This window comes from Calonectris borealis, chromosome 1, assembly GCF_964195595.1.
Source record: "Calonectris borealis chromosome 1, bCalBor7.hap1.2, whole genome shotgun sequence".
Taxonomy (NCBI): Eukaryota; Metazoa; Chordata; class Aves; order Procellariiformes; family Procellariidae; genus Calonectris; species Calonectris borealis.
The window spans coordinates 131,308,068-131,333,242 of NC_134312.1; the positions used below are offsets into that span (position 1 = coordinate 131,308,068).

At 43.9% G+C, this 25,175-nt stretch overlaps 1 protein-coding gene and 1 long non-coding RNA gene across 3 annotated transcripts in view; one reads left to right on the forward strand and one right to left on the reverse strand.

Moving 5' to 3' along the window:
- PCYT1B (phosphate cytidylyltransferase 1B, choline) overlaps positions 1 to 24,829 on the forward strand; it is a 30,989-nt gene extending 6,160 nt beyond the window's left edge. Inside the window, exons 2-8 of one of the 2 annotated variants that reach the window (XM_075174689.1) lie at positions 6,419 to 6,518; positions 7,956 to 8,072; positions 11,834 to 11,985; positions 12,913 to 12,991; positions 16,226 to 16,368; positions 18,539 to 18,727; positions 24,416 to 24,829. In XM_075174689.1, the coding sequence (XP_075030790.1) occupies positions 6,419 to 6,518; positions 7,956 to 8,072; positions 11,834 to 11,985; positions 12,913 to 12,991; positions 16,226 to 16,368; positions 18,539 to 18,727; positions 24,416 to 24,622 (987 nt within the window). In that variant the 3' untranslated portion in view covers positions 24,623 to 24,829. Of the gene's footprint in view, positions 1 to 6,418; positions 6,519 to 7,955; positions 8,073 to 11,833; positions 11,986 to 12,912; positions 12,992 to 16,225; positions 16,369 to 18,538; positions 18,728 to 23,493; positions 23,814 to 24,415 lie in introns of those variants that run through there. The other variant, XM_075174697.1, reaches the window with a different exon arrangement.
- LOC142093503 (uncharacterized) lies at positions 1,367 to 7,848 on the reverse strand. Its single transcript, XR_012677440.1, has 3 exons — positions 7,133 to 7,848; positions 3,722 to 3,779; positions 1,367 to 1,405 (listed from the first exon to the last, which is right to left on the reverse strand). It is a non-coding gene; the product is annotated as an uncharacterized LOC142093503 (long non-coding RNA).
- Positions 24,830 to 25,175: the final 346 nt, after the last annotated feature.

Genomic DNA, 25,175 nt, shown 5'->3' on the forward strand with positions numbered 1-25,175 from the left:
TCCATGTGATCTGCTTTCCTTTCCTACACACACATAGACAGACAGCATAAGGTGAAAAGCTCTTGTGAAACGTGCTGGAAGAATCAGGGATCTGGTAGAGAAGCCCGATGCATTCCCTATGGGAAAATAGTTCTTCCCAGGGTGCTTCTGCCTGCCAGCTGGGGAACTGCAGAGAGTACGTGCCTCCTGTGCGGGAGGAAAAAATGGGGTTTCTCTTGCTTCAACATAGCTCTATTTTGAGTAACGGTTTATACAAAATGCTGTCCTACATCTGACATGGAATGATTGATAGACGTCAAGTATTTTTATGTAGAAACACAAGCAGAGATTGAATACTGGGCCAAATTCACCCAATATCTTAGCTAAAACTCAACTGATTTCAGTAGATTAACCCTTACCTATGTTAAAGCTGAAGTTAGGTCCTTTTAGGCATACATCAGGTGTGTACACTAATGTACAAGTAAAAAGAAATGGGTATTAGAAAAAAATACGAACTGACATCATCTCCAGTTTCTGGATTGATCAGTAAAACAAGAGTGGCATTAGAGCAGTGGTTACACATTTTAGGTCTGTTGACCATGGCCAACCTTCAGCATTACTCATGGGCCAACAAGCACCTGCCATTCAGCTTTTAATTGCAAATGCATTATGGCCAGTTTGGTTCTGCAGCCCCGTCCTCATTTTGCAATGGCGTCGGCAGGCTGCCGCCTGGTAACCAGTGCCCTGTTTAAGGAGCCGCATACTTCTTTATACTCAAATACTGTGTAACCCTCCTCAGTGCCGGGCCACCTGACAGCTTGGCTAAGTCTTTAGCCATCAGGACAGGAGGACATCTAGGCTCACAGGCTGCACGCCGCCTTAGCTGCAGTTTCTTTCAGTGGGTCCTACCTGGGTCACTCGTACGCAGCGCTCCTTCCAGCTCCTTCCAGCTGTGCCAGGGGAGCGGGCTCAGGTGGGTAAGCTGACGAGGGTCACATTTCTTTTCCAGCTGGTGTTCATGGAGATTGAGGTGCTTCCTCAATGGTTCTTTCAGTTGAGCTCTGCTTGACTTGGGGCTCATCCTACCTCTAGAATGGATTTTATTTTCTAAATAACATGTTCCAGTTCAGTCAAAAGTCATGGCTGTCTCACAGGAATCTTGTCGCGAAATTCTTTGGCCTTTTGCAAATATTGGACTAGGTGATCCAATAGTTGTTCTAGTTTCATAATCCATGAATCTGTACATATATACATCATTGTGCTTCTTGAGAAGGCAGTGAAAGCTACTTTTCTTCTATTATATCTTCAATTTGTAATTGCATCTTGCACTTAATCATTACTGACTTAATAGTAATGACAAGCAAAGTGTATTTGATTGAAGATAAAGCCCAGAAAAAGCAACTGAGAATAAGGCAATTTGGAATGCCTGCAAACAGATTTTTTTTTTAATGTTATTATTCTTAGTGGGTTAGTTTGCCTTATTTTTAGTTTACATCCACCTCCCTGAGTTAGCAGAACTGTGGGAAAATAGGCTAGATTTTCTTTTGATACATGCATTAATACTGGAACTGTTTGTGAAAAGTTTATATGGAGGCACCCACCAATAACATTCAATTACAACTTAATTGCTCATAAATTTACTTGTTTGGGTCAAGGTTATCCAAGGTAATACATGAGGCAACATGGTTTTCATTTTTCACAATGTTAACTCCCTGAACCTCTAAGAGAAGACCTTGGTAGTCCTTAACATAGTCTTTCCACGTGCAAAGGGTATTCATACTTCAGAAACTCAGCATGTATTTTTGGTTCCTTCTCAAGAGTTTTGATAGTGTTTTTCTCTTAAACGTTCCTTAAAACTGATGTCAGTGTTTCCTGCTCTGTAAATATTGTTTGCCAACATCAGGAGCAGGTTCCCAAAATAATCTTTCCTCATATGAGTAGATCTTACCCACGTGATTTGTTCCAGTGAAATCAGTTATCTGTTTTAAATACTGCCTCTGAGATAAAAGGAGATTACAGCATCAGACCTCCCACAGAATTTGCCTACTGGCTTAATTGTTTGATAAGCACAGGCCAGCCTGCTCTACCAAGTTTTGCCTCTGTAGCTGTACTGGTTCAAGATCTGAAATTTTCTTAGACCTTTGTTGATGGCAAAATCTTAGATGACAACTCAGCTATTCTCTCTACCAAGAGAACAACGTTTTTGTCTATGTGTCATGTGGTGAGGGAGGTAGCGTAGCTGTGCGAATCAAAAAAAAAAAAAAAGAAAAAAATGAAAAGAGTAGCTCCTTCCATTAGCACACATTGCATGCAATTACCCTGCAGGCAGAGTTATAATGGCAGATGCACTATGGCATAGATGGGTCTACATTTGCCCATTTAAAAAAATATTTCTGTCTTCCTTGCTGCTATGTAAAAAAACCACCCCAACAACTATATAGAAAACAAGGAAACCATAATACAACTAATTATTTCCTATTACAGGCTGTAAACAAAAGAGAGGGTGTGGAGGTGCTGTGCTTTTGACCTGTTATTTCAGTGGTATGACCCCTGTTCCTCTACAAATCACCGACCGCTTGCGTTTTCATCCATTGGAAACATAAGCTATGAATGTTTATCTGCTGACTAGCAGCTAAGTTAAATAGCTACTGTAGCCTGAGACTATGAAGAGTGATAATAAATAGGCAGCCTCAAGATAGGCCTGAAAATAAGCTGCTTCTAGCTGTCACGTAGGGTTTCTTCATAAAGTATGCCTGCCACAGAACCAGCTCAGTGCTGCCTACCACACTGTACTCTCCTCTCTGGGCTACTGTCTCATTAAATATAGTCAGGGGTTACAAAGACATTACTGCGTGCAAATGGAGCTGTGAGGCATTTGCTAGGAAGCCCCCCTTTACCTACCTTCCATCTTTTAATTTCCTGAAGTTTACTGAGCATCATTCAGTTATTTTGCAAATTTGTGAGAATGCAAGTAAGACAGTGTTTAAACTTGTCATTGTATGAATGGCTTCTGATATGCTAGGGTTATTGGATATGATGTTTTCACATACGTTCATTTTTAGGAAGTGAATTTAATTATAATTGAATGCAGCATCTTAATTCCCAGGAAATAGGTCTTGCATTGCAAGAGTTTTTTAACAACTTCTGAAGTACATATCACTAACGAGTCCTAATATTACAATGACTTCTCCATTTATGACATATAATAGGCTTTCTCTAGACACCACATATTAATAATACAGTAACAACGTGGCATTTGGACTACTTAAACGAAAGTAAGATCTCCCTGCTGACACCAGGTGTAAGGTGCTTATGTCATCAAAGATAACCGCAAAGTGTGAGCACCATGTAAATAATATTCTATTCCTATCTACTAAAGCTCTAGAAATCGGAAGAGTTATCAGTCCAAAGACTGTATAAAGCACTTTGCAGTTAACAGGGAAGGGCAACAAAAATAATCAAAGTTATGGACCAGCTTCCATACAAGGAGCAAATAAACAAAGTAAAGCTCTTCAGCCTGGAAAACGTGACTGAGGGGAGAAAAGAGAGAGGAGTATGAAATCATGAGAGGCAGGGAATTGGTGACTATGGATGAATTTACTGAAGCTTCCAGTACAAGAATATCAAATAATACAAGGAGGAGGCAGGTGCTGAACAAACAAAATGAGATAATTCATCACTGAACTCACGCTTAGGCGATAGAGCACTCTGCTACAGGATGATACAGATCTCGGAAGCATACCTTGGTCCAAAATACAAGGCTAATTTGACTTGCTTGACTAATCGCAGAATGTAAATGCCTAGAAAATGAAGGCACAGATGAAGGGAAAAATCTGTCAGAGAAAGACAGAAGTACATTTGCACAAAGTCTTTGTCTAACCATCTGATTATTGGCAAAACTATAGCGAACTTCTAAAAGTACTTTAATGGATTAACTAAAATGAAGAAGCTGCTATATAAATCACTTGCTCTCTTCTCCCAATTCTAGTTATTGCTGACAAGAAACTGGAAAAAATACAAGTAATGATATACAAACTGAAAGAGGTTTGATAAATTATTTCTAGTTCTTAATAATTTCTTGAAATATTTCATCTTATGCTATAATATACAAACCTAACAGTCTCATCTTATTTTACTAATAAGATGTTTTTGTTAAGCTCAGCAACATTTTTTCTAAGCCAGATAAAATGAAATAGTATTGGATACTCATTGGGAAGCTATTGCTGTATTTCCCTTGATCTGTCAGCACATGGTATTTATGTGTTTCTCTATGTGGCTTTGATAGAATATTGCTGATTTTAATCTATTGTATTTAATGTATTTTCATATCCAGTGACTGAGAGGTCACAGAGTAATGGGAATACTGACAGGTCTGGTTCTAAGCCCTCGGCCACAAAGCGAGCTTTAATGGTGAGTGTTTACAAAAGCTGGACTGATGGGAAGCTACTAGAGGTTGTTCTCCATTGAGCAAAGACTGAAAGAAAAACCTTGGTGTTGCAAAGGCGTTTACAAGGATAAAAAGCACCACTGTGTTTGCCCTGGGGAAAAAAAATCTTCCTGCAAACCAGGCCTATTTTCTTCAAATAATCTCCAAGGAAACAGCCTCTGCCAAGCTAGGATCTGATTACCAGTTGCAGGCCTCAGACCATAGCCATTATTGTTTTAATATTTCTGTCTTTCTCTTTATCCCAGCGGGAACCAGGCTGTATGGGCTGCCATGTAACTTGACCTTGCTTGGAGGTAAAAAGACAGGTTAGCACACAGCGATCGCAAAGCCAGAAGCAAAAAGACAGTATTTAGAAAATAAAGGAAGGAGCTGGCACAGTATGATTATGTGTAATATTCTACACTGTGCAGCATGGGTAGCCTCATGAACAGTTCCCATCCACAAAACCCAGACAGAAACTTGGACTTGGTTGTAGTTTCTCCATTTTTAACCTTGCCTCTGCAGAGATGCTGTGATTTTCATCACTAAGATACTAATGATGATGATTTCCTGCAATATTTGAGATTATGAAAAAAAGGAAAGAAAAATGGAAGGAGAAAAAAAAGAAATCTACATAAAATTTTAGTGCTTTCAGTAAACAAAATGACTAATAAATCAGCAGAAAGAGCTGGATATGAGTCTTTAAGTCTTTGTTGCTGTTTTACTACTGTCCTCTGAGCTTTCCATGCAACAAGCCAGTGAGCCCAGAGGTCAGCAACAATTAGGCATGACATGTTTTAAAGTGCCTCAAGGATGCTAAAGAAAATAAATGCCAGTGATTAAGCATTCAGCATCTAAAAGCTGAAAAAAAGTGTAAAGGGGAAGAGAGATTCTGTTACGGTCAACCGTGGGTGCGCAAACTGGCGTGACAACTGTACATCACACAAGTGGTCACTGTCAAAACCCAACCAAGCCACTGCTGCAAGGCCACGAGGTCCCAGCTAAATCATGGTGGAGGCAAAGGAAAGGATAGATTTCCTTCAGCTTGTCTCACCTACCACCTCATCTCACAAAAACAAAGCAACCCAAAACTCAGCTTGTGGTAGTTTGCTGTTTCTATGATTTCGTAAAGATTTCAAGCCAAGAGCAGTAGCAGCGTGTTTTTTCATATCAGACCATATGGCAGATAATAAATATCTGATGTTCTGATGGCTGATAACTTCCTACATAGGCACGGGCAGAAAATGCAATTTCTGTAATCAAGTGTCCTGACAGATAATGCCACATTATTCTTCACACATCCGCACTCTCTCTCTTACATCTTTAGGTTATAAGCTCTCCAGAGCAAGTAACCTTGTGGTGCTCTGATCACAGTTAGAGCATTTCAGTACTATTACAGTATGTGTCAGACCAGAGAAAGGAGTTGTAGCTCAGTTAGCTCTAGGTAGGTGGGACTTCTGGTTGCAGTCTTGGCTTTATTTTGAATGGCTCCTCAAAATAATACAAGGTTCTGCTTAAAGACACAACAAAACCACCTGTAGTCTCAGTCATCTGTACTGATGTCTTGTCAGGGGGAAGGAGCTGGTGCTTGTGAGGAGGTGGCCCATGTGCAGCTTTCTAAATCCCAATTAGTTTTTCCAGCTATTATTTACACATAGCAGAATACATTTTGCATCTTGGCCCTTTGGATTCACTGAGACCAAACCAAGGATTAAGTTGCTGACTTTGCCCTGCAAAAGAAAAATTATATACTTGCACCTACCTCAAAAGTGCTTGAGCTTCTCAGCAGACAAAAAGAATTAAGTTGCATGATGTGTTTGGAAACCTTTATTTTCCTCATCATTTTACCTTGTGTGAATTGTGTATGCTCAGGGGTGACCAAAAAGCAAAAATCCCCTGGAAAAAAGTCAGCATTAAGCCTGGTTACAGCATCCCGCCACAGTTAAATGGTTCTTTTTAAACTACTTGATGGAAAAAACAAATTTACTTTCTTTGTGTTTTTTCCCCTTCCAGACTCTGACGGCACCTGCTCCGTTTGCAGATGAAACAAGCTGTCAGTGCCAAGCCCCCCATGAGAAGCTAACCATTGCACAAGCCCGCCTGGGGACACCAGGTATGTGTAGGGAGCAACATCAGCAGGACCCTGGGTGCTGGGACACCAGGCTCTCCCTTACGAACATCTGTCAGTGGTCACTTGTGCCTTCCACTTGGAAGCAGAAAAGCCAGCCCGGTATCTGGTGCTGTCAGGTAATGGGGGAGAAACTAGTAACTAGACGACCATTATCTTCTGCTAGAGAAACAACAGGAGAAAACGTTTCAAGTTAGAGTTTGATGTTTTCGTGAATGTCCGCATGTTGATTGGAAAGAAGGCTTGCCAGCCTGAAAATTATGTGGTGTAGTGGATGTAGTGTACCTCCTGGATTCTCTTCCCATACTGCCTCTGTATGCTGGAAATCCTCTTCCTTCACTGACGTTTTTGTTGATCATGTCAGACCCTAAGTGGCCTTAAAGGCCATTTGCCCTTTGAAAAGAAACCATGCCCAATTTTGGAACTCTTTATCTGGACATTTTTTCCAGACCTACCTTAGTGATTGGGCTGGGGAAACAGGATGATTTCACGTAATGTCCCAAATACATACTTCAGTCCCCCTAAATTCCAAGAGATTCTTTAAAAAAAGCCTTTGTATACTTATTTGTGTACTTAAAATAAGCTTTTAAAGTACGTACACTTTATAGGGGTAAGCCACAGCTTTCCAGTCAGCTCTGCAAGGAACAATGTTCTGCCGTGGATCCTTGGATGTCCTGACAGCAGAGACATCTCTCTGTAGCATCGAAGCACGGTCCATGGGGGTTGGAGCTCTGTTGCTCTCATCTCCGCTGTCCTTTTGTTCAGAGGTGGCACAGCTGTCAGGCATGTCATTTGGTAAAGCAAGTCCTTTTTCTGGCTGGAGGCTGCTGCTAAAGATGTCATACAGAAAGCAAGAGTTATAAGGGTGATAGCAGGAGGATGGTGAGGAAAAAAATTATAGGCTCATTAGAGAGAATAGAAGAGCTTGGGGGAAGTATGAAAAAAGGGAAGTGAAAGGTTTATGTGGAAGAGGTAAGCGATACATTTTTTTACAGCAGTAAGCTGTGGAAAAAAAGAAAGTCACAGACAAGAGGGGAAGAAAAGGGAGATGATAGGAAAAAATAAGGAAAAATTTGAAAAACTCCAGGAGGCAGAACTGACTAGAAAGGCAGAGAGAAAAGAACAAGACATATGGTGGAACTCCAAATGAGGCAGGAAGATGACATTTTTGCTAAATTAGAATACAGGGATGGTGGATGATAATAAATAGGCTAAGTCTGAGAGAAAACAGCAGCGAGTACAGAGAAGAACAAGTAACAAGCAGGATAAAACACTGTGAGTTCACCCACGGTGCATTTTGAACATCAGAACTGGGGTAAATCTCCCCAATCATCTTATCTGGGAACAAAAACCTGTCCAGTAGAATTAAGTGCAACTTGTTTTAGGTCTGAAAAAATCACTGTTTTGTTTCTTTCTCCACAGTTGACAGACCTGTCAGAGTGTATGCAGATGGGATATTTGACCTCTTCCACTCTGGCCATGCTAGAGCTCTTATGCAAGCGAAAACTCTATTCCCAAATAGCTACTTACTAGTAGGAGGTAAGATCAGAGTTATTTATTGCACTGGATTTTTGCTTCTGTGCTTCAGTATCAGAGAGTTATTGCCGTGCTCGTACCCCCAGCTGTTTATACACTGTGACTTTGAATGCTACTTTCACTCTGGGGGCTTTCTATAGGCGATTTGCCTTGAATTATGTCTTACAATTGCATCAATTAAAGTAAAAGTCAAATTCTGCCCTCAGCAGCACAGGCACAATTCCCATTCTAGTTAAAGCAGGTGCCTGCATGACTCTGAGCTTAGAATAGCTCCATATGAATAATTTACCTTTTTCAGTTATTCGCTCAAAATTGTTCAAAGATGGAGATGAGTGAATGAGATCAACCGCTCATTTATTTCTGGCTCCTCGATCCCTCCGCCAGCCAGGCACAGCCCACGTCCCCTGGCTGCCAGGTCAGTACTGTGTGTGCAGACCCAGCCTTCAGCATCAGCAGAGAAGCTAAATCCAGCCCGTTATCATTGGAGACCCAAATGTGGGTCATGATTTGAACCTAGTTTTCAGCTCACAAGTGTCCCCGGGCAGGTTACTTTCTTATCGTTGTTTTTTTGCCATGAATATCTTCTTTTTTTGCTGTGTGGCTGGCTAACAGCTGTTCAGCAGTTGGTACGTGCCTGAAGAGTCACTGGAGGGTGGCTGTGTCCTGCCTAGCTGGCTGTGCAAGCCCTGCTCTCGTGAGGCCTCATAAATATGCATTTCGGTTCCAGTTTCCCTGCATCTTTGGGGTTGAGATACGCCTCGCATAAACATTTCACAGCAACCTTCAGCTGCTCGAATGCTTACAGCAGTGATGATAAAGCGAATGTAAGTGCAACCTTCAGGCACTTTATAATATGCATTATTTTGCATCTTTGTCCCAAATCAGTTGAAAGGAGGGAAAAAAAGACCCGACACAGAGGAAAAGCAAAATCTCCTTATGAACACACTTTCTGGTTTTACTCTTAAGTTTATGAATTGTGGCAATTCCCGTGGAGCTTCCTGGGAGGGAAAGGAGACATCCCTTTGTTATGAAGGAAACATTTAGGACTCTCTTGTTTTCCTGCTGAGCCAGATAGCTTGCAGAAGAAGCTAGTGGAGGTGCAAGACTGTGAGGTTTCAAAAAAAATGCAAGTTATGTAGGTTTTGTTGTTGCTTTTAAAGGAGTGTGGGGTGTCCCAGATCAGGGAAGGAGCTCTGGGGCAAAAGCCTGGCTCCTTTGAAGTTCACAGCATAGCTTCACTTTGCCCTTATTTTTGGAGTGAAGGACAAAGCAGCCAGCACTCCTCAGCACCTCTTCCTAGCAAGGCACTCTGCTTCTTAGCATGTTTAAAAAATGGGCACCTTTCCACACCCACATACAATTTGTGCTGCAAAAGCACTGGTGTCATGTGCCTTTGTGGGCACCACAACCAACGCCTTTTATTCTCGTTGTGAAGACAATTATTTGGAGCTAAGAAATCTTTTTTAATAGATATTTATACCTTCCCAAATCAGTCATTAGAGCAGGATGACAGAATCAAAAGGAAATACAGAGATATTGTGTCTGCACTGTACATGAACAAACAGTAATCAAAAAATGAACTCAAATCTTTCTACAGAATTCAAGCAAAAATTACTATTTTCCAATAATTTTAGTAGACCCTTTCTTCCAGGAGAAGGTAGCTTTAAGATGACAAAGGCTGTAAATAAATATAAATACAATCTCAGAAGGGATCTTTCTACTGAAAATGCTTTGATCTCCATTAAATTTCTTGTCAGCAGGCATCAAAAAATGACATAATAGGATAGAGTAGCATTTCGCTAGCTGAAATTCATATGTGTATTATTATCTGGCTTTGATTTTGCACAAACTCCAGGGCTATCGAAGCCTTCCTACATTTTTCCTACTTTAAAGGTTCTTAACGACCATCACAGCAAGAACATCCATTTTAGATCTCAAAAAAGACTGCATCTTTGCCAGCGCGTTACCTGATAGGTTGATGTTTTCAAATTAGAAAGAAGCAACAGCTGTAGGGTTGCTCTCACTTCCCTGCAGCACTAATAATGTTGCATTTATCATTTGTCAAGTACATTTACTATTTATCCCAGTGTCACAGACGAGTGAGATCCAAAGGCACAGGTTTGACCTGTGGTGAAGGACAACCACTGTCAACCCAGCTATAAATGGGTATCACATTATTCCATGTGGGGTGTTGTCGTGGTTTAACCCCAGCCGGCAACTAAGCCCCACACAGCCGCTCGCTCACTCCCCCTGGGTGGGATGGAGGAGAGAATCAGAAGAGTAAAAGTGAGAAAACTCGTGGGTTGAGATAAAGACAGTTTAACAGGTAAAGCAAAAGCCGCACACACAAGCAAAGCAAAACAAGGAATTCATTCACCACTTCCCATTGGCAGGCAGGTGTTCAGCCACCTCCAGGAAAGCAGGGCTCCATCACACGTAACGGTTACTTGGCAAGACAAACGCCATCACTCCAAACGTCCACCCCTTCCTTCTTCTTCCTCCAGCTTTTTATTGCTGAGCATGATGTAATATGGTATGGAATATCCCTTTGGTCAGTTGGGGTCAGCTGTCCTGGCTGTGTCCCCTCCCAGCTTCTTGTGCACCCCCAGCCTCCTCGCTGGTGGGGTGGGGTGAGAAGCACAAAAGGCCTTGACTCTGTGTAAGCACTGCTCAGCAGTAAGGAAAACATCCCTGTGTTATCAACACGGTTTCCAGCACAAATCCAAAACATTGCCCCATACTAGCTGCTATGAAGAAAATTAACTCTATCCCAGCCAAAACCAGCACAGGTATCAAATGACTATTGTAGCTATAATATTGGACAGTTACAGCTGTGGGAACAGGCAACTGCGTTTTATGCAACGTTATGTGGGTAGAAAGATAATACCTAACTTTTATAGTCCTCTGGTAACGTGGGAGTTGCTTCCCCTCATGTTAAAAGCAATGTGACAAAGTATTGGTACATCCAGAGTTAAAGATGCAGGATTTCTGGACTTGCTCATTCCACTAGAGCATACGGCTTCTCCCAGTCCTTTCCATGGAGCTTCCTTCTGTGATTTCCCATTTGAACATGGCACAAGCCTTACTTCTCTTTCTATGAAAGCTGGTGAACTCAAAGCTAAACTCAGAGACAGATTCCTATAAAGTCTGCTATGACTTGTTTTCCATCAGTGTTTATTTAGTGAGAAACTGTTCTGCTGTGATTTAGAGCATTGTTTACATAAGAACAAAAAGCAGGAACAGGAGGCCCAGAGAGGCTGAGGTGTCTCCATCTTTGGAAACTCAACTGGACATGGCCCTGAGCAACCTGCTGTAGTTGACCCTGCTCTGAGGATGGGGGTTGCATTAGGTGATGCCCAGTGGTACCTTCCTGCCTTGACCATTTTGTGTTACATGAAATTTGCTGACACTGCACTTTTTGATTGTTTTTAAAGCATTGTCCATCACCCCTGAAATCTCATAGCCCATGAAATCCCCACTTATAGTGGGATTGAGTTACCTCAACATGTGCATATAGTACCGCTTAAGACGTCCTACAACATCTCACTTGGGCTCTGCCTGCAGCTCCAAAAAGGGAAGGATCTCTCACAAGTCTATGGTTGTACCTGCCAACCCTGAGCAGAATTCTTAGATGCCCTGGAGCACCCCAAAATTAGCTAAGCTAATAACTAAGTGCTTAATGGAATTATCAGGAAATAATTAACTGCTGGTATTGCTAATTCTACTGAGTGTGGAGCCATTTTGTTGATACTTCCATATTTTAGTTTGCAGTGATGATTTAACTCATAAATTCAAGGGCTTCACTGTGATGAATGAAACTGAGCGATATGAAGCCCTCAGACACTGTCGTTATGTGGATGAGGTCATCAGAGATGCACCCTGGACACTGACACCAGAGTTCCTTGAAAAACATAAGGTACATTTCTCCCCTTATCCCTCCCTTCCCCTTTGTAGGCTGACAGTTCAGAATAAACAGCAAGCCTGTGAAGTTCCATTAGCTGGAGCAAATTATTTAATTCAGTTAATTCCAGTCACTGAAATGAGGTACATGGCATTGCTTGCCTCCATCTTTGTCAGAAAATGTTATATTTGTCTTGCCTTTTTTTTCTCAGGATGCTGAGATGATTTCTGCAGTGGGACTTTTGAATGGCAAAATAACACTGAAGAATTATTCACAAATTGACTTTCAGGAAAGGAGATCATGAACCAGAAAAGTTACTACATAGTGACTAAAGTCCTGTTAAAGTCCTGAGTTAAAGGCACGTTTCTTATTAATGTTAACAGGTGCAATAATTGGCGAGAAATATGTAAAAATGTCATGTGTTCTGCAAAAGGCAGTACTATTGACTGTCTTGCAATATATATAAATCTTAACAAAAGCATAATTAACTAGGATGTATTTTAGTGTCCACATCACTGGGTGACAAATGGACAGCATGACAGTACTATGTATATACGCACAGCCCTAAGGAGGCAGAAGCAATATTCCTGCCTCCATGGTTTTGAAAGCCAAGGCTTTGCCACTTGACTTAGCTCTTCCAGTAGCAATAAAAGCAGGAACAGGTGTCTTAGGTTTTCTACGGAATATCACACTGCGCCAGCCAGAGCGATGTGTTAATGGCAGTGCTGCTGGAGACAAGCTTTCTGTTCTTTCATAATTGATCATACAATACAGCAGTTGTAGGCCTAAATCTAGTGCAATATTCTAGGTGATGGCTTTAGGATGAGAATGACAAAAGCAAGTCAGCTGAAGTCGAGAAAAGAGATGATCCTCCACAACGACCCCCCACTGAACCAAAATTCAGTGATGGTGGCATGTGATTCTTCTTCTCTTCACTGGCAGATTGACTTTGTAGCCCATGATGACATCCCATACTCCTCCGCTGGCTCGGATGATGTATACAAACACATAAAGGAGGCAGGTAAGGGCAAATTTACATTTTTAGCACCTTTCTTTTCAGCCTCAGCTCAAATTCTTTTACTGCCTTTTGACCACGACTGCTGGGAGAGAAGCAGTAGAGATAATATCACGTTCTCTTGCACCCTAATGGTAGGTACTGCTGACTTCAGCAGAAAGGCTCACTTTGTAAAACCACAAAGGATGTCCTTGGCTGAATTCCTGCCATAACCCCCAGGAAACCATTCAGGTCTGTCACAGGTGAAAAACCACCCGGGCTTTTTTAAACAATTTCAGGTTGCTCAACTAAGAGCTCTGAACCGATGAAAATGAGTTCAGTTCCCACAGCAGCCCAGCCAACTTCAGTGGTTTGTTGGTAACCGCAAACTGATGACTCCTTGACGCAGCCCAGTCCTGAATATGGGCAAGCACAGGCAGCCTTCAGGAGTCATCAGGATCCACTTCAGATTTGCACTGAGGGTTCTTTTTACTACACTGGCAGAGGGTTTAAATCAGTACCAGTCATTCATTTGCCATGACTATTTAGCAGTTTGGTTGACTACCATATTACACTGAACATGACCATGCTGAAGTCATCAGGAGTTTGTATCTCTCCAGTTCAAGGAAGCTGAATTAAATCTGAGGAGACAATACTAAGCCACTGTTTGCCAGCAGCAGTTGTCCTAACACAGTGAACAGCATGGGAGGAGGAACTGATGATACCCTTCTTCTCCTGCTCCGTGGAGGTGCTGCCCTGAACACTGGCGAATCCATCCTCTTCCTGGTCTACATAAACATGTATATTGGAGGCTTAAAAAAATTCCAGAGCAAATCTGCCTGATGGTAATTTGTCGTGCAAAGTGACTTTCTCAAGCTATACCATGACAGCAGTAGACCAGGTATTGACCTGAGCTGAAAGAATAAGCTTTTTATAGCAGCAGTTCTTGTTCTTTTCCACTTGCAAACCCCACTGTGGTGTCAGACTCACAACCCTCCTTCGGGAACTGCTGCTTTACAGTTTCAGAGCCAGCACCAGCTTACTTCACCACCACTTACTTACTTACGGCAATGGAACAAAGGTACCTCTGGTAAGGACGGGTCACCAAGGGACATACAGCATACGTACTGGCCAGGCAGCTATGTTGCCTTTCTTCTATAAGGTGCTGAGTGCACAGGACAACATGACAGGAGCCCTTGGTGTCACTGCATCATTACCAGAGTGAGCTGGAGAGTGCCCAAACCTGGCACATCCTTCTCTGCTATTGTTGGGCACGGGTGCAGTGTGCACGCGTCCTGACGAGAAATTCAAACTTTGTTTGCAGAATAGAGTATGGACTTACAGCTGCAGGGACTTGTGGTCTGTGCCGTGTCCGTCACTGTGAGATGCTGGAGAAGTGACTTCAGTCTTGTATGGCTGAATTTTGTTACATATAAATTGGGAATAATATTTTGAGATCTAGTGCTGTAATAGTCCTAACACTCCAGAACAGCATTATTACAATAGTGAATTTCCCCTTTCTCCTAGGGTGTTCTGTTTTAAATAGACCAATGCTGTGGATGCACTTCTGCATTTTCGTTAGTTCCAGCACTCCCATTTTCCCACATCAGGTTGTTGGGGAGCAGAGAAGCAGATGGGAACTGTGGAGCTCCTTGTGTAGATTCCCATGGGCTCCCATATCCCCACTCCCTTCAGTGGGTGGGGGGGCATATGGACGACGGCGAGCTGAGTGATGGTGCACTGACTAAACCTCTGTACATCTGTGAACAATTAGTTTGGAAAACATGAATCAGTCCAACACATGAAGCATATGAAAGCAAAATCAGTGACTAAAGGTAATGTTCTCATACATGGGTTTGTGCATCTACTGGAAAACAATTCCGCTTTTGGCTTAGCAAGGGTAGGGTTTGGATTTGTTCATATATTCTTGTAGCTCCTATCTATAAAGGCTTCTGGCTCAAAGTGGTTTTCACTGCTTCCAAAAATAGTTTCCTGAGTGATTGCTGCAAGCCTGAGAAACACGATCAGGGAAACCTCTCTGCTCGTGATTAAAATAATCTATTTTTTAGCAGAGTATTAATTAGAAATCAGAAAGAAAAAATATCCCATAGCATTTAGTCACAAGAGGCTGCTAAGCTTCTTGATTCCTTCTCCAGATCTTTTTCTAACCCTGTGAAATAAGCTAGCAATGCCTGCGCACTTCAACTGAATGTGTGAGGAATAATTTGCCAGTAGCTATACGACCCTTTTAAGACAAAGCACTACTTTGTTTTGCAAAACCATTTCCAGTCTTATCTTACAGCTCTCTCTCAGCAGCAGCTTGATGTTGCAATTAGATCTAAGTGATAGTAATAACTTTTTGTAGCCCTATCTAACTACTAAACCAAGGTGTGCTAGTGCTCTGCCTTTGTGACTTGCTTTAACAGTTCAAGTGATCCTGTCTTGATGAGGAGCAGTTAAAAAGCAATATATTCCTCAGGTGTGTTGAGGAAAATACAAGCAGTATTAATAAATGGCCAGTTTTATTAGGGACGGATCTGTCGGAGCAGGGAGAGTGGTTATGCAGCCACTGGCATGGCCAGGTGGACATGATATAGGGGCTATGGAGACTGATACCCTCAGTCCCCACGGTGTATCTGTGTTTGTTTACACCACCATTACACTGCATCTTCCTGCTACAAGCTACCGGCACCTCCAGGGTGTTTCCCAGTTATTGTAACACATCTTTTACCTGAAGGCGCTTCCTGGCTTTGGCCAAGGCCAGGGGCTGGTCTGTTTTGCAGAACAAAGACCGTCAGATGGTGCAGCACAGGAGTGGAGGGGAGAGTGGAAATACACAGGAGAGCAGCAAATGGCCTTTCCATAGCGGGAGTGGAAGCCAACTTCCCTGCTCCTTTGTATAACATTAAATAAGGGCTACGCTTATAGAAAGAACTGCTCAGTGAACTGTCACAACTGTGAGGTTTAGCCTTCCTGGCTCGGGAGCCCCTACCAGTCTAGTAAGTTCCACATCACAGCTGGCACTGTGAAGAGAGCAAGTTTTAGCCTTTCTGAAGACTTGAGGAAAAATGAATGGTATAGCAACCTGGTGCCCTCCCTAAGCTCACACAGGAGCAACAGGAAGGAACTAGGAATAAGACAGGCAGAATTGTGTGTCTCTTACCTTTGGTCAGGCATTTTTGTGTTCATCCTCAGCTGCCTGCCGCAGTGCCTGGTCCTGCCGTGCTTTCTCAGCGGGCTTTCTTTTCCCACTTTGCTCAGGAATGTTCGTACCAACGCAGCGAACCGAAGGTATCTCAACATCAGATATCATCACAAGGATCGTCCGGGACTATGACGTGTACGCCCGGCGCAACCTCCAGCGAGGATACACCGCCAAAGAGCTGAATGTTAGTTTTATAAATGTAAGTACACCAATCTGCATTTGCTTCTGAAACACTCTCTCCTAGAACCCCAAATGTAGAGTAAAGGCTAAGAAAGGATATCTTCCTCTTCTGCTTTTAAAACAGCTGGGAAGAACTTAATTTAAAAGAATCTGGTAAACTGAGGGTGGTTTTAATTGCTCCTATTAATTAGCAGCTTTGTTTCCACCTTATGCTTTCATATTTGTGACAAAGCTGCTGCTTTCCCTTTGTCCTTGAGCTGTAGGTGACTTAATGACACACTAGGGAGAAGCCCACCCCGCACCACAGGCTTCTCAGCCACTCACCCAGGACATGATTTCTTTCTTTATTCCCGTTGTGAGAGAGAGCAAAGATTTTGATATCCAAATTTTCTCTACAATGCGACAGGATTAAAAAAAAAAACCAACCCCAACGGCTGAGCAGTGAGATTACTAGAGGAAGCTAAAATAGTTTTTAAAAGACAAGGAAGTGTGTTAGGAAGCTACGTAAATAGTACATAAATTATGCTGATCAGAGCCACGATAAGTAGGGCAAGAGTGCCATTTGAAAGGATGGCTCAAATTATTTAGCTTCCACATACAGAACTGCACGTTATCCTCCAGTGAGGAGTAAACACTTAACAGAAATTAAAATTTACTTTCCTTCATTTTCTGTTTCAAGTCTTAAGGCCACATAACTGAAATCTTCCTTGTGATTGGGCTGGCTCACAGCAGGACTTCCCACATCCTTCCCTGGAGCTGGGAGACTCCCTTATGAAGGACTGAATTGTGTCATTTCATGAGGGTTTTGTTTACTTGTTTCGTATTTTGAAGTCTGGCAGATAAATCACAGATCACAGGGCATAAATACTTATTTCACTGTGCTTTTTTTTCCAGTCTTCTACACCTCTAAAAAATCCTGCTTGTGAGTACTCCACCCAGAAGGATCACTATTGCAAATATCTGTTAAATTAAGGCATGCTGGATGCCTTGGGGGGGTTCTCAAATTTATCCTTTAGTGGCTCTGAGGTTAAGATACTGTTGCATAAGGTATGCTTCCCCCAGTCTCAGACACTGATGTATCGTGAAGTCTCCTGGCGTTTGGTTATTTAGCTTATGGTAATTTAAACGCAGAAATACTAATTTGTACCAGAGGCTGTTTGTGTTTCAAAAAAAAAAAAAAAACAAACCAGGATTTCTCCAAGACAGAGAAGCACTGGTTTCCTCGTTAAAGAAAGGCTTGGTCACCTATTAGGTGCAAAGTGAGTTCAGTTTCTTTGGATCTTGAGGATTTTGTTTCGCCTTGTGGCCTGCAAAGATGGTTCCTCTAGTGATTCATGAGACAGGATAAAACCCACCTCAGCACTAAACAGTATTTGTTTTAAAAGTACATTCAAGTGCCCATTAAATGAAGTGTACAGGAAATTAAAAGCTGATAGCGATCTGTGCTTCTACAGAGACCATTACATCTTCAAGGGCACAGCGTTAGTTTGCTGTGTGTCCTGTGTGTTTGAGGAGCACAGAAATGTTTCAGGACAAAAGCCCTTTAACCCCGAAGTATTTTAGAAGCTCAGCCCGACGTTAGCCCCCTAACATTATCTTCTCTGTCCCTCTCTTCTTCTGTGTGCCTTCGCACTTAGAAGTTTGCTCTCTTTTCTATGAAGTCTGCTGGCCACAAGCTGCTGGCCTATGCACATCTTTCTGTTGCAGCCAAAAGCTCCTGTGTTAGCCAGGCTTGGAGGTGAAGAGAGTTTTCCTTCTGCTCTGCAGAAATCTAACCAAAGAGACTTTTTGGTCCAAGTTATCATCTAGGCTAGCAAGTCAGCAGTGAGCTGTGTTTGCTAGGAAACCTAGGGAGATTTGCATTTTGCTTAAGTTTGAGCTGTTAATTTCTCACTTGTATCCTTCACAAGATCAATATAATTTTCAAAGTGCATTCAGTTTGAAAATATGGAAAGATTCATGTAGTGAATTAAACACAGTAATCACACAAGACGGTCTTTTAAATATGTACCTTCTGCACTTCATTCCACAAATGTTAAATTTGCATTTATAAAAATAATGTAGGAATAGTTAACCAAGGCCATATGCATTAGGATACATTAATGCAATTTTTTTCTTCTTCTCAACTGTCAGTGGCTAATTATTTCCAAGTCCCCACATATTAATCTCTGTCCATACTTTTAAAACAGGAGAAGAAATACCGCTTTCAAAACCAAGTGGACAAAATGAAAGAAAAAGTCAAGAACGTGGAGGAAAAATCAAAAGAATTTGTTTACAAGGTGGAAGAGAAGAGCCATGACCTCATTCAGAAATGGGAAGAAAAGTCCAGGGAATTTATTGGCAACTTTTTAGAGCTGTTTGGACCCGACGGAGCCTGGGTAGGTATTCTGCCATCCCAGGAAGTCTGAGTGGTTTTTATGTATCTTCTCTAATGCAGATCAAGAGGAGATTCTTTTGCTGCAGTCTTTGTTTTGAAAGCCAGCACAGTAGGATAACGCCAGCCCTGCTTGCTGAATCCAATAATGCCTGCCAACACTGCAGCGGGAGGATTTGCCACTTCTGGCTGTTGCTTCTTTGGGATAATTTCTGTCTTTTGTGAAGGTGCGATGCTGAACGTGATACTACATTCAGTAGAGCTGCATAACAGCAAAACACGAGCAAACAGGCTAATACAGTGCATCTATTAGCACTAAATGGGACCACACAGACGTCAGGGAGGAACTATACACTGGAGGTGGTGAGGGAAACAGGGACACTAAAAGTTTTTCAATAGTTCTTTTCATGCTCTGTACTCGGCAGTAGATGACGACAATTTTCTAACTTTAAAAACAACTGACTTAAAGTTCCAAGAAATGATTTTACATGTCGAGTGGCCAGGCTCATCTGACTGACTGCAGGGAAGGCTCAGGTGGAACTGAAGCACCTTTGAAGCTCTCCTTGGTATATGCTGGCTCCACAGAGCCCATTCACCAAAGGTCCCCAGGGGCCTTGGAAAGGCAGTTGAGAGTCTGTAGCAGCATCCTTCTGGGGAGAAACCCCAGGGCTCAAACCAAAGTCACGCACTGAGTGGATGGTGAGTTGGTGACACTGCAGAGCCCCAAAAGAGTCCTGGCCCCCATCTGTCAGTTCTGATAGCTTGCCAAACCTTGAGAAACTTTGTTTTCTTGTACTACTTCTATTTGCTACTTGAAACCAACAGCAAAGCTTATTTTGAATGTAAAAGTTAGCATTTGTTTGAACAGACCTTCTTAGACCTTCCCCTTGCGAGTCAGTCCTTTTCCAACAAGCTCTCTGTGCAGCTGTGCTCTGGTGAAAGCCCAGGCCCCTCAGTACAGGCATCATCTCGGACGTGCTGCTCTAGTTGCAGGCTCCAAGTGCTTTTGCTCAGTCCGAGGAAACGCGAGCAAGTACAGAGGAGAGCAGCAAGCAGCGCAGGGTGAATTGCGGGGAGCAGAGTAAGAGCTAGACAAATAATCCTGCAGAAGAGCAGGATGCTTCAGAGGTACATTTTCAGACCATGGCGCGCAGACAGGCAGGCAGCTCCCTCCTCACTTGAAAGCAAACCCTTTGCAAGAAGCTTGTGCAAAGCTTTAACTGCTCATGGATTACAGTTTGAGGCAAAATATCCATATAGGCAGCAAGCCAGAAAAAAACAGTTTAGGACTAGCATGAAGCAGATACTATTGGAATATTTAAGAGCCAACACACACATAATGTTCTCTCACGTCACTTTTATCTGTTCATACCTGAACAGCTTCCCATCACAAAAGGTACCTTCTGTTGAAAGCGTCTCAGCGGAGTTTTTGTTTATAAACAAACCCTCAGGAAGATTCACAGACCCTTGGTGAATTAAGTAGCCCACATCACAGCCTGTCACAAGTCAGTGCCACCAAAGCACATAGTACCTGCCTCTTACTGGAGTTCTCATCTTTTCTCTGCCATGACTTGCCGCGTTGATTACCACTTAGTTGAGAAAAGCCTAAAATTAGGCTGTGAAGGCTTCAGAACAGAGACTGCATCTTTATAATCTCCTTACAGCTACGTCTGTCCCGTGCAAAGGCAGGTGCTCTCTGAATAACACTGGTCCCAGCCATATAAACAAATAGCTTATTCAGCAATTTGTTCATTGACAGTATCATTTTCCTTGCGGGGGGGGAAGAGGGTAAACTCTTCTGACGAAAAGCCCAGGTTTACCTGCATTGACCACATCCACATGAAGAGTGCTTCCTCTGTAAGTTATTCTCCATTGAGCTTGGCAAGTGCTCCCCACGTGGGAAGGTCCTGTGGCCGTAGGTGCCGAATAAATAAAACTAATGCTCACAGAGCACGTGAAACCCACAGGAGGCAAGATGAGTTTGGTTGTGCAGAGAGAGGAAAAGAATTTCAAAGCCTTGATCCCATTCCCTGGCTCTACCCACTCAATACTGCACACTGATGGCATTTTTAAAAACCCTTTGCTGATAAAACATTTTACCATTCTTAATTAGAGAAAAGCTGCTCTGCAAAGGTCTTTGCGGGGGTGGAGGTGGCCTCCTGTTCACTGAGGTAGTGTCCCAACCACAGAGTAGGACATCCTTTGCTAAGAACAAGAGTGAAATCTCCTTGCAGTGTTGTAGGAAAAGCGTCAGTGACAGTGAGCTGAGAGGTGGTGTGGCTTTTTTAAAATCAGTTTAAGCCTTGCAACAGGAAAGACTTTTACAATAATGATAACTTGCTATTAGTGTCAAAACTGTTATTAACGTTAATTTGCCTTATCACTGTTAGTTAGATGTTGCTTTTAATGTTGACATTAAAAGTAGAGGAATCATTATGGGCATGCTAGATTCCTAGATCAGTAATTTGCATGCCATTAATATGCTATTATTATTTCACAAATAATTAGTATAATACACTTTATGCTAGCATCAATTTTTTAAAAGTAAGGGCCACATAACCTACAAAAAATAACCGTTTCTGAAAAAGGTCAAAATGTCAGTTCTGAAATGTCAAGATGTCTATAATTCATTGGCAATTTTGCCCACCTGTGCAATCCCCTGTATGTATTTTTTCTGTGAGAGACTCACAGAGGGGTCAGAAACACCGATTAACCTGCCATGAAACTTCTGTCCTGGCTTGAGAGAGGACCACCACACAGCCCGGCACGGAGGCCCTAATGGCAGAGACGCCACTCCACAGAAGCGGAAAGCAGCGGGGTTCATTCCACCTTCCCTCAGACACACACGAGCAGGCAGCTGCACGTCAGGTCAGCGGAGAGAAAGCAAGCCTCACGGGGCAGGGTTTCCATGCTCATCTCCCTCTCGGAGGAGATGAGGTGTCCCTCCAAAGGGCCTGTTTCCCTCTGCTCAGTGCACAGAGGGAGTCGGGGATGGCCACATCGGGAAATGGCTGGATCACCTCAGACGTCTGCGGGGGCTCAGAGGAATCTTACAGGTTGCGACTGGAGCCCAGGGCGGGTGTTCAGGCTACACCGTGCGTCCGCAGCCTGGACCTAAGCATGGCCTTGAAAGAGTCAGCAGCTCAAAAGCAGCAGTCCTCCAGAACACCCAACTGGCACTTGTTTTGTAAAGCAAAGGAGTATCGACACATAGGCAATAAAATTCAGAAATAAGCGAAGTATTTTTAACCAGTAGCAAGTTTGCCAAAAGCAAAGCATTATCTCCCTAAACCGGTAGGGTGTACCTGAACTTGTTTGAACCAAGGCTTTGAAATTAGGTCCAGAGCGCACCCAGCCTTGTCTAACCCTCCTGCACTTCAAGGGAACCATTAACACTTGTTCTACTTCTTCAGCACCCAACGGCCTGAGGAGCACCCCCCAGTTAGGCAGACCTTGCCTGCGAAGGGCATGACTTACTGACCCTGCCAGAGCACAGCTGGAGGGGAAGAGTCATTCTGGAGGCAGGTGCATTACACCACCGCCCCCTGCAGCAGTTGTGGTTTTAGCCTGCAACCTGGTGGCTAAGGCACGAATGCAGGAGGCAATTCGGACTGGCTTGGCGCTTACCCTGCTGAAGGTGTGAGTGCACCAGCTTGTTCAAGCAAGAAACTCTTTGCTGCAGCAGGGACTGGGAAGCAGGTGTCCTACAGCCTGGCTGAGGGCCTTAGCAGGAAGGTGGGGTTCTCCTTTCCATCCCTGGCCCGTGTGGCCCAAGGCACAGTCAAGTACCCCCTGCCATGTGGGGTGCCAGCCAAGCTGGGACACTGATCTCCCCCCAGCACTGGTACCACAACACCACGAACCACTGCAACGTCACTGAGCTTTTTGAAGCGGCTGGTAAGGCGCCAGGGGCAGAAGGGAGTCGAAGTGTTTTGCTTAGCCAGGAAAAAGATATTTTGTATCAAACATCATTTTTTTGTTGGGGATTATCTTCCCTGAGAGGATGAAATAGATTAAGTCAAGCCAACAAAACCTCAATTTCTGTGATCTAAAAAGAAATTTTTTACTCCTACCACTGAATTTCAGCAGGCTCCGGGACTTTGCCAGCCCTGGTGACATCCTCACAGCTCTTAGCAGCAGAAACCCTCCCCCACCCGAATGCTTCCTGGCACCATTCATCAGGAGCAACCACCATCTGCTAACTATTGAGATTTCAGGAAGTCTCCACTATTTTGGACCTAGCAGTAGTGCAGGGGTAGGTTACACACCGCGGGTCTTTATGCAGGAGAGCATGGCTAAGTGTGGCTCCAGGCAGGAACTGTTCTGTCATTCTGCACTGCAGCGACATCCAGGCTCTAAGACCAAGTTAATAAAGACCCATATGATAAAGATATAAATTGGGTGAGGGAGCTCACAGAGGAACAGTTAAGCTTGGTATTTATGCTTGATCATTAACTCCCAGGATTAGCAAACACCAGAAACCTGATGGGAAATCCTAGCATTTGCCCCTCTGCTGGCAGGGAACGCTGAGTTTTAAAGAGGGCGAGGAAGAGCAAGACGGGCAGCGACATGCTCCTTGGCTGGGGGAAGGTCATCACAGAGCAGAGTCGCTGCAGGGGGAAGGGGAGGAGGAACAAAACAAAAACTCAAGCTGAGAAAGTCTGTGGACTGCAGCTGCCCCAGCAGGCAAACCCAGAATACGTTCTGCAGAAGTATTTTGCTCTCAGACCCGAGCAGCAGCTTAACTTTGGGCTGGCTCTTCCATTCCAGCCAAGCATCACCTGTGATCTGACTCCCAGTACTCCAGCCAGGGTTGAGACTTCTTCTTCCCCATCGCCAGGAAGAGCAGCAAGGCACTTGCATTTAGCATTTTCCACATGAAGCCTGCAGCAGCCGCACAGTACGTGCTAGATCTCCTGTAACCCAGCCCGGCAGCCTAATGCAAGGCCATGTAAGCGCTAACAAGTAGCAGCATTTGCCTGAGTGCAGCGGATCGCCTGACGGAAAAGGTGGTCTCTTCCACCCTACCGAGCTCTGGCAGGCCTCCACTCAGCTTTACATCGCAAAGATGACAATAAAGCCCAAAGCAGAACGCAGAGCCTGCACGTGTTTCTCTTTTCAACAAAGACACCTAAATTCTGACATTCCCGCCCCCAATTTAAGGGTTTGGGTGGTGCCTGCTCCAGGTAGCTGGGGAAGTGGCTGCCAGTATTTGGCAGGCACCAGGCTGCCTCCCTTGAGAAGGGAAGGAGGAAAGAAGGCTGGGCCAGCCAGGAAGCTCATCAGGAGACGGGCTGTCTGTCCCAGCACGCTAAAAGGAAAAGGACCTGGGAACAAGGAACGTTAGGAGTTTAGGCAGAAAACTGACTTTTTGAGACAGAGTGTGACCAACACATACAAAAAATCCAAAGGGAGTTCCCCCTAGCTGGCTTAGGACAATACACACCGTATTCTCACACTGGGAGTACCTGACCTAAGAAAAAACTTGTCACGTAAAAAACGGGTTATTACGAGCACAGCAGAAGAGGCAAAGGCTAAGTGCGGGCTGAACTGGCCATGCTTCAGAGCAGAAGTCTATCCTCCCTGCTCTCCCCCAGGTGACAGGCACAGTGTAGCGCAGCCGCTGCCTGCCCACAGACACCCTCCCCTCTGTGCATTACTCAAAAAGCATCTTTTCACTTTGCTTTTGCAGAAGCAGATGTTCCAGGAACGAAGCGGCCGAATGCTCCAGGCTTTTTCTCCCCGGCAGAGCCCAAACAGCAGTCCTACGCGAGGCCGTTCTCCATCCCGTTCTCCATCTCCACCCTGGGTCTTCAGTAAAGCCTCCCCTCCCTCTTCTCCAAAAGCTGCCTCTGCCTCCCTCAGCAGCATGAGCGAGGGAGACGAGGATGAAAAGTAAAATAAAGATATATTTTTTTAACCATGAGACAGAAGAACAAGCTATGAACTCAACCGCTGGATGGGGAGAAGCGTGAGGAACATCCGGGATACCTCTGACAGCAGGGAACGTGCTCTGGGAGAAGATGCTGAGAACAGACTAGAGCACAGCAAGTGAGATCTCAGGAAGAGCTTATCCCATCCCCACTCCCTCACGGTGCCTGGAGGCCCGGCCAGCAGTGCTGGCCAGACACGGTACCGGGGACTGACAGAAAAACATACACCTTTGTGCGAGTTCCTGTCCATGTGTTGCTGCTTACAGCTGCTGCGGCCAGGCCGGGTCAGCAGGGAGCTCCGCACCGAGGGGGGCTGGAAGGAGGAGCCCTCTCGGCTCCCGATCCGGACCTGGCACACGGGCACGCGACAGCTGCGGCCTGTGGATGGAGAAGATGCAGTAGTACCGGACCCTGCTAACCTTGAGCTCTTCTGGCACGTGAAGGAACGGCATTGCTGCAGCAGATACATTCAGAAATGGGAAATAAAATTTTACTTTTTTTCTTTTTGAATGAAATCTG